The sequence below is a fragment of the Heterodontus francisci genome, chromosome 8 (genome assembly GCF_036365525.1).
Source record: "Heterodontus francisci isolate sHetFra1 chromosome 8, sHetFra1.hap1, whole genome shotgun sequence".
NCBI classification, from domain to species: domain Eukaryota; kingdom Metazoa; phylum Chordata; class Chondrichthyes; order Heterodontiformes; family Heterodontidae; genus Heterodontus; species Heterodontus francisci.
The window spans coordinates 78,277,122-78,291,181 of NC_090378.1; the positions used below are offsets into that span (position 1 = coordinate 78,277,122).

At 42.3% G+C, this 14,060-nt stretch overlaps 1 protein-coding gene across 2 annotated transcripts in view; it reads right to left on the reverse strand.

Annotated features, from left to right (window-relative positions):
- The window catches only part of hmcn1 (hemicentin 1), a 740,737-nt gene that overhangs the window by 638,930 nt on the left and 87,747 nt on the right, over positions 1-14,060 (reverse strand). For both annotated transcript variants that reach the window (XM_068037415.1, XM_068037414.1), the window contains exon 3: positions 8,251-8,409. In XM_068037415.1, the coding sequence (XP_067893516.1) occupies positions 8,251-8,409 (159 nt within the window). The remainder of the gene's footprint in view (positions 1-8,250; positions 8,410-14,060) is intronic.

Genomic DNA, 14,060 nt, shown 5'->3' on the forward strand with positions numbered 1-14,060 from the left:
TCCCATTAATTGTGTATTCCTTTGCCTTGTTTGACCTCCCCAAATGCATCACCTCAAACTTCTCCAGGTTGAATTCCATTTGCCACTTTTCTGCCCATCTGACCAGACCATCAATATCTTCCTGCAGCCTACAGCTATCCCCCTCGCTGTCTACCACATGGCCAATCTTTGTGTTGTCTGCAAACTTCTTGATTATGCCCCCTACATTTACGTCCAAATTGTTAATATATACCACAAAATGCAGGGGATCCAGTACTGAGTACTGTGGAACGCCACTTGAAACTGCCCTCCAGTCGCTAAAACACCCGTCAACAATTACCCTTTGTTTCCTGCCACTGAGCCAATTTTGTATCCACCTTGCTGCATTTCTCTGGTCCTATGGGATTTTTTTAAAACCAGTCTGCCATGTGGGACCTTGTCAAAAGCCTTGCTAAAATCCATGTAGACCACATCAACTGCATTACCCTCATTTTCCCTGTTACTTCTTCAAAAAATTCGGTCAAGTTGGTCAAACAAGATCTTCCCTTAATAAATCCATGCTGACTATCCTTGATTAACCTGTGCCTTTCTAAGTGACAGTTTATCCTGTCTCTCAGAATAGATTCCAATAATTTGCCCACTACGAAGGTTAGACTGACTGGCCTGTAATTATTCAGTCTATCCTTCGCTCCCTTTTTAAACAAAAAACATGTTTCTGTAATAGCTATATCAAACTGTCACATGTCTATCTGCTTTATTTGTTATACTCCATTTTATTTTTACATACCCTGTGTTAGGTACTAAAATATAATAATGATGCTTTGCAAATTTCTCAGGATGACACAGTTATATGAAGGAATGAAAAGTCTCTGAAAGATCGAAGTTACATCCACCTAAATTTTCTCAATCTTCTTCCTTTAGTTCTCCTTCCCAGAAGGCAGTGACTCATCCTGGAGGTTATGATTTGATAGGCACCAGAAACCCTCTAGGGCCATGACCAATTGATTAGTCCTTTGTACGTGATGCTAGACAATGAGTGCCAACAAGCAATGTTGTCATGAGGTGCCTTCACAGGTAGATTAAAACACAGCATCCAAACTTGAACATTTTCCACTAAGGTCTTTGGATAGCAACCAATAGTGGGACAAACACAAAATACTGTGGATGCTGGAAATTTGAAACAAAAACAGAAAATGCTGGAAATACTCAGCAAGTCAGGCAGCATCTGTGGAGAGAAAAACAGAATTAACCTTTCAGGTCCATGACCCTTTCATCAGAACTGTCAAAAGTTAGAAATGTAATAGGTTTTGAGCAAGTGAAAGGAGGAAGGAGGGGGAGGGGGAAGAAGAACAAAAGGTAAGGTCTGTGATAGGGTGGAAATCAGGAGAGATTAAATGACAAAAAGATTTCATGGTACAAAACCAATGGGAGTGCTAATGGGACAAGTAAAAAAACAATAGATGTGTCTGGATGAGATGTGAATGACAGGATAGCAGCCATTCGAACACAAAGTAAAGGGACTAAGAAAGAAACGGGGAGACAAAAAAATGAACCAGCAAAATAAAACACGAGAAAAGAAGGGTGTAACGTGCCAGATGAGGTGTTGTTCCTTGAGCTTGCACCAATAGTGGGAACCTTACTTAATCTTTCCCCACTACAAGGAACACAAATACAATACACCACCACTGTCCTTGCAAAGATTATGCAATAGTGCACAGCATAGTAGGGAGACTGATAGGGGGACAAAGTGATTTTAAAAAAAAGGAACTATATATGCATTTTTAATTACGTTCCTATGTCTAATATTTAAATTGCATTTTAACCAGGGGAAGGCAGCAGTAGCCAGGTTCATGGCACCGTGGCTGGCTCTGCTGTTCGGAAGGGCGGGAAAAAGAGTGGAAGGGCTATAGTCATAGGGGATTCAATTGTAAGGGGAGTAGATAGGCGGTTCTGTGGTCGAAAACGAGACTCCCGAATGGTATGTTGCCTCCCAGGTGCACGGGTCAGGGATGTCTCAGATCGGCTGCAGAACATTCTGAAAGGGGAGGGTGAACAGCCAGTTGTCGTTGTGCACATAGGCACCAATGATATAGGTAAAAAGCGGGATGAGGTCCTACAAGCAGAATTTAGGGAGTTAGGAGCCAAGTTAAAAAGTAGGACCTCAGAGGTAGTAATCTCAGGATTGCTACCAGTGCCACGTGATAGTCAGAGTAGAAATGAAAGCATAGTCAGGATGAATGCGTGGCTTGAGAGATGGTGCAGGAGGGAGGGGTTCAGATTTTTGGGACATTGGGACCGGTTCTGGGGGAGGTGGGACTATTACAAATTGGACGGTCTACACCTGGGCCGGACTGGAACCGATGTCCTTGGGGGTGCTTTTGCAAACGCTGTTGGGGAGGGTTTAAACTAATGTGGCAGGGGGATGGGAACCAAATGAGGAGGTCAGTGGACAGTAAGGAGGTAGTAACTAAAGCCTGTAAGGAACTAGATAATGAAGTCAGCGTGACTAAGGGGAAGAGTAGACAGGGAGCAGATGATGAACGCAAAGGGACTGGTGGTCTGAGGTGCACTTGTTTTAATGCAAGAAGTGTAGTAGGTAAGGCAGATGAACTTAGGGCTTGGATTAGTACCTGGGAGTATGATGTTATTGCTTTTACTGAGACCTGGTTGAGGGAAGGGCATGATTGGCAACTAAATATCCCAGGATATCAATGCTTCAGGCGGGATAGAGAGGGAGGTAAAAGGGGTGGAGGAGTTGCATTACTGGTCAAAGAGGATATCACAGCTGTGCTGAAGGAAGGCACTATGGAGGACTCGAGCAGTGAGGCAATATGGGCAGAACTCAGAAATAGGAAGGGTGCGGTAACAATGTTGGGGCTGTACTACAGGCCTCTCAACAGCAAGCGTGAGATAGAGGTACAAATATGTAAACAGACTATGGAAAGATGTAGGAGCAACAGGGTGGTGGTGATAGGAGATTTTAATTTTCCCAACATTGACTGGGATTCACTTAGTGTTAGAGGTCTAGATGGAGCAGAATTTGTAAGGAGCATCCAGGAGGGTTTTCTGGAGCAGTATGTAAATAGTCCAACTCGGGAAGGGGCCAGATTGGACCTGGTGTTGGGGAATGAGCCCGGCCAGGTGGTTGAAGTTTCAGTAGGGGTCTACTTTGGGAATAGTGATCACAATTCCGTAAGTTTTAGAATACTCATGGACAAAGACGAGAGTGGTCCTAAAGGAAGAGTGCTAAATTGGGGGAAGGCCAACTATACCAAAATTCGGCAGGAGCTGGGGAATGTAGATTGGGAGCAGCTGTTTGAAGGTAAATCCACATTTGATATGTGGGAGGCTTTTAAAGAGAGGTTGATTAGCGTGCAGGAGAGGCATGTTCCTGTGAAAATGAGGGATAGAAATGGCAAGATTAGGGAACCATGGATGACAGGTGAAATTGTGAGACTAGCTAAGAGGAAAAAGGAAGCATACATAAGGTCTAGGAGGCTGAAGAAAGATGAAGCTTTGAAAGAATATTGGGAATGTAGGACCAATCTGAAACGAGGAATTAAGAGGGCTAAAAGGGGTCATGAATTATCTTTAGCAAACAGGGTTAAGGAAAATTCCAAAGCCTTTTATTCATATATAAGGAGCAAGAGGGTAACTAGAGAAAGGATTGGCCCACTCAAGGACAAAGGAGGAAAGTTATGCGTGGAGTCAGAGAAAATGGGTGAGATTCTAAACGAGTACTTTGCATCGGTATTCACCGAGGAGCGGGACATGACGGATGTTGAGGTTAGGGACAGATGTTTGATTACTCTAGGTCAAGTTGGCATAAGGAGGGAGGAAGTGTTGGGTATTCTAAAAGGCATTAAGGTGGACAAGTCCCCAGGTCCGGATGGGATCTATCCCAGGATACTGAGGGAAGCGAGAGAGGAAATAGCTCGGGCCTTAACAGATATCTTTGCAGCATCCCGGAGGACTGGAGAATTGCTAATGTTGTCCCCTTGTTTAAGAAGGGTAGCAGGGAAAATCCAGGTAATTATAGACCGGTGAGCCTGACGTCAGTGGTAGGGAAGCTGCTGGAGAAGATACTGAGGGATAGGATCTATTCCCATTTGGAAGAAAATGGGCTTATCAGTGATAGGCAACATGGTTTTGTGCAGGGAAGGTCATGTCTTACCAACTTAATAGAATTCTTTGAGGAAGTGACAAAGTTGATTGATGAGGGAAGGGCTGTAGATGTCATATACATGGACTTCAGTAAGGCGTTTGATAAGGTTCCCCATGGTAGGCTGATGGAGAAAGTGAAGTCGCATGAGGTCCAGGGTGTACTAGCTAGATGGATAAAGAACTGGCTGGGCAACAGGAGACAGAGAGTAGTAGTGGAAGGGAGTTTCTCAAAATGGAGACGTGTGACCAGTGGTGTTCCACAGGGATCCGTGCTGGGACCACTGTTGTTTGTGATATACATAAATGATTTGGAGGAAAGTATAGGTGGTCTGATTAGCAAGTTTGCAGATGACACTAAGATTGGTGGAGTAGCAGATAGTGAAGGGGACTGTCAGAGAATACAGCAGAATATAGATAGATTGGAGAGTTGGGCAGAGAAATGGCAGATGGAGTTCAATCAGGGCAAATGCGAGGTGATGCATTTTGGAAGATCCAATTCAAGAGTGAACTATACAGTAAATGGAAAAGTCCTGGGGAAAATTGATGTACAGAGAGATTTGGGTGTTCAGGTCCATTGTTCCCTGAAGGTGGCAACACAGGTCAATAGAGTGGTCAAGAAGGCATACGGCATGCTTTCCTTCATCGGACGGGGTATTGAGTACAAGGGTTGGCAGGTCATGTTACAGTTGTATAAGACTTTGGTTCGGCCACATTTGGAATACTGCTTGCAGTTCTGGTCGCCACATTACCAAAAGGATGTGGATGCTTTGGAGAGCGTGCAGAGGAGGTTCACCAGGATGTTGCCTGGTATGGAGGGCGCTAGCTATGAAGAGAGGTTGAGTAGATTAGGATTATTTTCATTAGAAAGACGGAGGTTGAGGGGGGACCTGATTGAGGTGTACAAAATCATGAGAGGTATAGACAGGGTGGATAGCAAGAAGCTTTTTCCCAGAGTGGGGGATTCAATTACTAGGGGTCACGAGTTCAAAGTGAGAGGGGAAAAGTTTAGGGGGGATATGCGTGGAAAGTTCTTTACGCAGAGGGTGGTGGGTGCCTGGAACGCGTTGCCAGCGGAGGTGGTAGATGCAGGCACGATAGCGTCTTTTAAGTTGTATCTGGACAGATACATGAATGGGCAGGAAGCAAAGAGATACAGACCCTTAGAAAATAGGCGACATGTTTAGATAGAGGATCTGGATCGGCACAGGCTTGGAGGGCCGAAGGGCCTGTTCCTGTGCTGTAATTTTCTTTGTTCTTTGAAGGAAAATGCTAATAATTACAGGCACTCGCTAAGATGATTATATCATTGTCATGAAGAAAGGTGATGCCTGACAAGTCGAAACTGAGCACCAAACTGACATAGACCTTTCTTGCTGCCTCCACGTATATCCAGGAACAGTGAACCCATTCAGCAGTACTGCTGAGTAATGTGTGGGCCCTCAAACATGACAACTCTGTGTTTTCTGGATTACTTTGCCAATGCACAAGAGACACAGAGAAGACAGGCAGGATTATTATTTATTCAATGGTGGGATGGCCAACCAAATCATCTGGCTGACAACTTCCGAAAACATGTTTTAAAAAAAAATTACTGAGAGAATTTGATTTGTTCAATGAGTTCCAGATAATTATATAAACTACCTCAGCAGAATTCTCCTGTGCAGATCCCTTCCAAATCAGTTCCACGACAGCATTACAGTTTCTTCAGTTCTAATTTTAAAATAAATATATTTTCCCATCCTCCTGGATCTAAATTTCAGCCGAGGTGGCAACAAAAAACATTCCCCCAAGCTCTGCTAATGACCCCTTCCACCTTCACGGTGAACTCAAGTTTTAGCCAATGAATAGGCAGAGATGACTCAATTACTTTTATTTATAATAATCTACAGAAATCTTGATCTCGGTCCAAGTATAACATTTCTTGGAAGACAGATTCTGAGTTTACAGCACAATTCTCTATTTCAACACTGTCTGAATGTTTAACTGATGTACCTCAGTGGTACAGATTTCTGGTCTTTGCATTAACCACTTCTACTTCCTCAGAACAACTGCAGGCTCTCTGGGTATACAAATTCAGCTCTGCACTGGCTCACTGAGCCAAATGGAACAGCAGAGAATGCCAAATTATCATATTTCTTAGTTACTAAGCATTGGGTGATAGAAGTGTTCACTACTTCAGTACTTGAGTATGTTAATTCACCAATGCCTTCACCCATGCCTAAAACATGGAACAAAAACACACTGCTTCACTCCTCCATCCATATCTTGTCCCTTTGCACACTAATGTCAATGGATTTCATGAAAATATTGCTACTGTCCTATATAACATATTGCGTCATGAGGTACACATTTGGATAGATAAGGCCAAACTGATGCATGATTGACAAGTAGATAACAAAGGTTGTTGATACATCGGAGAGTGGAAATCGGTTAGTAGTGAAATATGCAAGAGTTGGACAACTGTGCTTTACAATTTTTATAAATAACTTAGAGGATAGAATCTTCTTCAAGGTGTCTAAGTTTGCAGAGGATAGCAAATTAGATGTCGTGGCCAATGATGCTAATTAATTGTTATGTGAGTGTTTCTATTTTTCTTTGCAAAAAGTGCTTTAAGGGCTGGTATTTGAATTGTGGACTGAGTAAAGTGTGCACAGACTGCAAGGCACATGTTTCCAAGCAACTCAACAGGGATAAATAACAGGAAGATTTATGACTGTCACATGACTTGATTGTGGGTTTTAGTTTAACTTTGTATTGTGAAAGAAGTGTGGGCTGGACCTGTTTGTGGACCAGAGGAAAAGGCCTACTCTCTGTAAAAGAAGACTTGCCTCTCTTGGGAAAATAAATCCTACATTTGAGATGGTGGCTGTGGTCTACCTGGAGAGAGGAAAAAACCCCTGGAGAGGAGAAAAAAACAGGAAAAGAGGAATTTCTGCTCTCTGTGGAGGAAGACTGCTTTGCAGAGAGGAAGCCCTGCAATTTGCAAGATAACAAATTCCTATTGCCTCCAGTCTCTCAAAAATCTCTGCCTCGAGTGATTCCTGTTGCCTTTTGTGTTTTGGGAGATCCTAAAATCTCAAGAAAGCTTCTATTGCTAGACTGATACTTCAATACCCAAGTAGACCTGTTGCCACACCCCTTTTCTGAAAGACCTGTGTGATGCCTGCTGCAGACAAATTGCCCTGAAAGCCTATCAATCACAGACTGTTCAACAACTTCGTCTGCAGAGACTTCGAGTGGTATCTGACTATTTGACTCTGGGACACCTCATCAACCCTGAAATATCCTACCAGACTATGAAAACCTAATTATCTTCTTATTCCTCAGAAACAGTTGTAAACCGAAAAAGCCATTTTCCTCGGTTAACTGTTTTTTTTTAATGTATGTGTGTGCGCGTATGAGGGTTAGGAAGAATATAAACTTTGAAAAGAATCCTTTCACATATCGAGTTATCTCATTATTGTTTAAGACTTAGTTTATTAATAGTTAATTTTGTTGTTGTTTAACAAAACCTGGTTTGGTGTGCTTTATTCTGGGGGCCAAATAGCGTTTAATTTGGCTATTTGCCGGTAGGTTGGAAATTTTACTAATATGTATGACTTGTGGAGTAGTGGGACTGAATTAACAGTACATTTCTCCCGCACTGGATGATTCACTATTAGGAAAGAGAATACAGGAATATTAGTTTCAGAGTCATAAGAAAGGAAATTGCTCAGGTTGTGGAAGAGTAGACTAGATGGACCAATGTCCTTTCCTCTTCAAAATATTACTAAGTTACGATGCTACACTGTTTATAAACTTAACAACTACCTATACTCTTTGAAAGACTCTAAACAGTGTTAGTTTTTCTTGTATTAAGGGGCAGCAAAACAAAATTAGAACTTCTAGATGTGTGCAGTAGATAAATAGAATTGCCTTGTCCAATCAGTGACAACAGCTGAACATAATGATATTATGCTGAGGAATTTTGTTCTGAATTTAATGTTAAATGTTTAAAGAGCAAGGGCATACAAAACAAGAAAATCATTTCTACATTTTATGATCCCCAAATTCTCCTAAAACCTATGATGAAACCCAAGATCTGTGTGTATTCTGTACATGACTCACCTGAGATTGCTTCTGCTGGATAAGTTGCAAAACTTCATGAGTGAGCCTGTAGTCCTTCGACCGTGCATCTGTGAAGACATAGATGAAAGATCCAGGAAGGGAAATTTCCAAAGCAGTTTTGATTGCAGCGATGCTCATTTCCGGGCAGTCACCACCACCCTGTTTTTGAATCAATAAGAAAATATCTTAAGTCAACAGTATCAACTTCAGCTTTCTACAAGGATCAGTGAAGCTGACTTATCTATTGTTGGAAAACCAAAATACCATGGATGCTGAAAATCTGAAACAGAAAATACTAGAAATACTCAGCAGGTCTAGCAGCATGTGTGGAGAGAGAAACAGAGTTAACGTTTCATGTCAATGACCTTTCATCAGTTCTGATGGAAGATAATTGTGTGAAGGGGAATTTTATGGAGGCGATGGGGGTCTCAGCCACCAGCTATAGAACCAGCGAGAAACTCGAGTTGCCGCCTCTGGGAAGGCCCGCCAGTATTACTTGCCAATCAGGCAGTTGAGAGGACACTGGGGGGCTTTCCCTGGGATCAGGACCCTGGGGGTGGTAAGTCCCACCTGGCCAATAAGAGGCCATTGCTCAGCAATGCCGCCTGGGAGGTGGTGGCTGCTGCCGGAATTACACCCACCGGAGACCATGCATCACAGAGCGGCTCAGGCCAGAGGTGAGTGATGGCAGGAGGGATTTCGCAGGGTGGGGGTCGCAGGGGGCGATTCTCATCAGGCCCCCCCCCTTCCCGATGCCGGGTCCCTCTTTCAGGCATTGAGTACCTTTGAATAAGGGACACCCCCATCCCCCTGGAGATGACAAGCAACCCTGCACAGGTTTGCATGTCATGTTCCCCATGTTGTGACAGTCCTACCTGCCACTGGGTTAAAACTGCAGCGGCAGGAAGCTGACCTTAATTGGGTATTAATTGCCCCTTAAAGGGCCTCAATTGGCGGCGGGATGGGAAGGCTGTCCACGGGACTTCCTGTCACAGACGTAATCGGGGTAGAGGCGCAGCGGGGTCTTCATCCGTCACCATCCCACCCAATTAAATGCCCTCCCCACCTCCAAACTCACCATAGAGGATAGCATAAAATACCACCATTAACTCTTTCTCCCACCACAGATGCTGCCAAACTTTGAGTATTTCCAACATTTTCTGTTATTTATTGTTGGATTCATTGTAATTTATGAAAAAATTCCATGCCAAGTTTCTTCCCTCTTTCTATGAAGCTGTCAACTCTTGCTAAGGTCACCTGACAACCGTTCCCAAGCAGTCATTCATTCTTCATGTGTGAGCTGCGACAATGTGGCAGCTGTCTTCTCAACTAGAGAGACCTTAGAGCTGAGCTTGATCCAGTTTCTCCCAATGCCACTTTTAACAAGGATCACTGGATAATGACAAGGAGAAGGAATTCTGTTGATTTTTCTCTCAACCTAACTGGCACTAAAACCATTACAACATTCTTTACTTCCTCCTCTAAAGGAATCTTGGTTATTTCTAACAAACATTCCTCTCAGTCACTATCCTGTTCACTTAAATGGGGATCCTAAGGCCTCCCCACTCTCTATCTTTGTAATCTCCTACAGCTCCACAACAGTCAGAGATGTCTGCTCACCTTTAATTCTGGCCTCTTGAGCATCCCTGATTTTAATCACGCTATCATTGGTGACTGTACTTTCAGCTGCCTAGACCCTAAGCTCTGGAACTCCCTCCTTAAGCCTTTCCACATTTTTACCTCCCTTAAGACACTCCTTAAAACCTAACACTTTGACCAAGCTCTTGGTCATCTGCCCAAATATCCCCTTATGTGGCTCGGTGTCAAATTTAGCTTTATAAGGTTCTGTGAAACACCTTGGAATGTTTCATTACATTAAAGGCGCTATATAAATACAAGATGTTGTATTTCTCAGCAGCCACCTCCCCACGGCACCTCCACCCCCCGCCCACAAATGTACTATTTGCAAAGCTTGGCCATAACTAAGTGCCCTTTAAAAAAAAAATAGGATTCATGAAATTGCTCATTACTACATATATAATAGAATGAAATTCTATTATCCTATTTAATAATCATATCAGGACCTTTCACCCAGCTGAGAACTCAACTTCCACAAGCCACCCCAATCCTAACTGAGATAGTTACTGATAATATCCATCCTCCTTTTGGCTTCTTGTTCTTGGAGATTCCAGATTCAAGCAGCCCATAACTAAAGCAGTGGCAATTAAATAGAAAGCATCGTCTTCTGGACTGGCAAAAATTCCTAAGAGTTACAAAGTTAATAAGGGCACAATTATTGATCTGTCTCATTTGCTTCTGTTACTCTTGTTTTAAAACAAAGCAGTTTGCAAATCAGTCATTTTGTATAGAATTCAATACAATAATGAAAAATGGCTGTGGCTAGTAATCTTAGAACAAAGAACAAAGAACAGTACAGCACAGGAACAGGCCATTCGGCCCTCCAAGCCTGCGCCAATCTTGATACCTGCCTAAACTAAAACCTTCTGCACTTCCAGGGACCGTATCCCTCCCATTTTGGAATGTCTAATGCAGGTGGGAAGTATACAGTAAATGGCAGAACCCTTAGGAGTATTGACAGGCAGAGAGATCTGGGCGTACAGGTCCACAGGTCACTGAAAGTGGCAATGCAGGTGGATAAGGTAGTCAAGAAGGCATACAGCATGACTTGCCAATTTTTATACTCTATGCCCTGACCGATGAAGGCAAGCATGCTGTATGCCTTCTTGACTACCTTATCCACCTGCATTGCCACTTTCAGTGACCTGTGGACCTGTGCGCCCAGATCTCTCTGCCTGTCAATACTCCTAAGGGTTCTGCCATTTACTGTATACTTCCCACCTGCATTAGACATTCCAAAATGCATTACCTCACATTTGTCCGGATTAAACTCCATCTGCCATTTCTCTGCCCAAGTCTCCAACCGATCTGTATCCTCTGACAATCCTCATCACTATCTGCAACTCCTCCAACCTTTGTGTTGTCCGCAAACTTACTAATCAGACAGGCTACATTTTCCTCCAAATCATTTATATATACTACAAACAGCAAAGGTCCCAGCACTGATCCCTGCGGAACACCACTAGTCACATCCCTCCATTCAGAAAAGCACCCTTCCACTGCAACCCTCTGTCTTCTATGACAGAGCCAGTTCTGTATCCATCTTGCCAGCTCACCTCTGATCCCGTGTGACTTCACCTTTTGTACCAGTCTGCCATGAGGGACCTTGTCAAAGGCTTTACTGAAGTCCATATAGATAACATCCACTGCCCTTCCTTCATCAATCATCTTCGTCACTTCCTCAAAAAACTCAATCAAATTAGTAAGACACGACCTCCCCTTCACAAAACCATGCTGCCTCTCGCTAATAAATTCATTTGTTTCCAAATGGGAGTAAATCCTGTCCCGAAGAATCCTCTCTAATAATTTCCCCACCACTGACGTAATTTCCTGGATTATCCTTGCTACCCTTCTTAAACAAAGGAACAACATTGGCTATTCTCCAGTCCTCTGGGACCTCACCTGTAGCCAATGAGGATGCAAAAATTTCTGTCAAGGCCCCAGCAATTTCTTCCCTTGCCTCCCTCAGTATTCTAGGGTAGATCCCATCAGGCCCTGGGGACTTATCTACCTTAATGCTTTGCAAGACACCAAACACCTCCTCCTTTTTGATAATGAGATGACTGAGACTATCTACACTCCCTTCCCTCGGCTCATCATCCACCAAGTCCTTCTCTTTGGTGAATACTGATGCAAAGTACTCATTTAGTACCTCGCCCATTTCCTCTGACTCCACACATAGATTCCCTTCTCTATCCTTGAATGGGCCAACCCTTTCCCTAGTTACCCTCTTGCTCTTTATATATGTATAAAAAGCCTTGGGATTTTCCTTAATCCTGTTTGCCAATGACTTTTCATGACCCCTTTTAGCCCTCCTGACTCCTAGCCTAGGTTCCTTCCTACTGTCTTTATATTCCTCAAGGGATTCGTCTGTTCCTAGCCTTCCAGTCCTTACGAATGCTTCCTTTTTCTTTTTGACTAGGCTCACAATATCCCGCATTATCCAAGGTTCCCGAAACTTGCCAAACTTATCCTTCTTCCTCACAGGAACATGCCGGTCCTGGATTCTAATCAATTGACAATATCACTGGGGAAGCAGATTTTGTCGATGTTTGCACAAGTTTTTAGCTACGCTGGCAGATTTCCATCAAAGTTACACCAGGGGTCTGCCAGAACAACCATGAATTTTTGGCCCCAGGCTGTTTTCATAGTCATGGGGGTCCCGATGTTATCTGTATCATAAACACCTACAAATCTTACTATTTTCAATCACTTGCTTCATTTAACTTTTGAGGGCCTGCTCTTTGAGGGTTATTTCTTTGATTTGTTTTTTAAACTTGAATATTGTCCATTGGAGGAGTGAACATTTCAAAAAGATAAGATAAGCCTATGTGAACATTTCATTTCCTTAGAATAAATGTTTTAAATGTTTCTTCATTGCATTTTTGAAGTGGTTTATACATATTTGACTAATAATATTAACTAATGTTATGAAAGATTAAAATCCTATAAGATAGATAAGTGAAATAAGAGACAACCAATTTAAAAATATCTCCAAATTTCTTGCTTCCACAACTCTATTCAAAGGTATTAATCACTCTTTGGGTGAAGAAGTAATTTTACTATTTATGTAAAAACATTAATTTTGATAGACATAATTTTTATTCATTTCTAATAAGATAGTACACAATGATTTAAATAAAATATTGAAAGAATGTTTTAAAGAAAATCTAATTAGTTCTTTTGTAATTGGTATTTCCTCTGACATGTACGGCAGTAGGCAATTAATGTTTTAGAACCTAAGACTGTTCCTAATATATTTTACACTAATGTATAAATGTAATGTATAAATTGATGTACAACATGGCTTTCAGGCTCAACGGAAGGGCACATCTGGAATCAAGATATCTGTATCAAAATGAATGGAATGCTGGCTGCAAATTGTCCTCTTCCCCATTAGCAACAGTATTTGGCAAGAACAAAATAAAAAACAAGCCCTCAAGCACTAGCTGAAAATCATTCCAACATCTACTCCCTCTTTAAAAAGTAACATTTCCTGCAGTTCTGAAATCATTAGGAATGTGACAGAGGACTGTTGGATTGCCCTCCTTAATCACAGAGGCCTACACAGAAATTCAGCCTTTGACTTTCACAGGAAGAGTTCATACAGAAGACTGCAGACAGACAGAAAATTACAAAGCTAACTTCAATTACATGGAAAGAATGTATTCACTTGTATCCCTGAATTCATCCTTGGCAAAGAAGGGTATCATAGAGAGGAGGGGAGAACTGACTCGTATTTGTGCTCCTGTAGTCCTACAGTTACTGGTTAATTTCTACCTGCTGTTCTAGCACAAATCTATCTATTCAAGCTCTTTTTAAGTTTGAAAAGATGAAAACCGTATTTTTTGTTTTAAATAATGGGGTCTTTTATTTTCTTTCCCACTTTGCGCTCCTTACTGCCATCAATCTTCCTCTCATCAGGAAAGCAGGCTGAGGTCTTCTTTGCTGCTTCCAGTACCAGTGCTGTTTCAAGAATGAATAGGCTTCTGTGATCACCACTAGAAAAAGAAAACCCTACCTATGCTCCTGATTTAATAATGGACTAGCTCAAATAATAGATTGCCTGCAGTGTTAGAAAGCTTGATATCAATCTTTGCTCGAACTTAAAATCACAACTCTGGTTTGTGAGACAAGTGCCTTAACCATTACACCTCCAGGCCATTATGGCC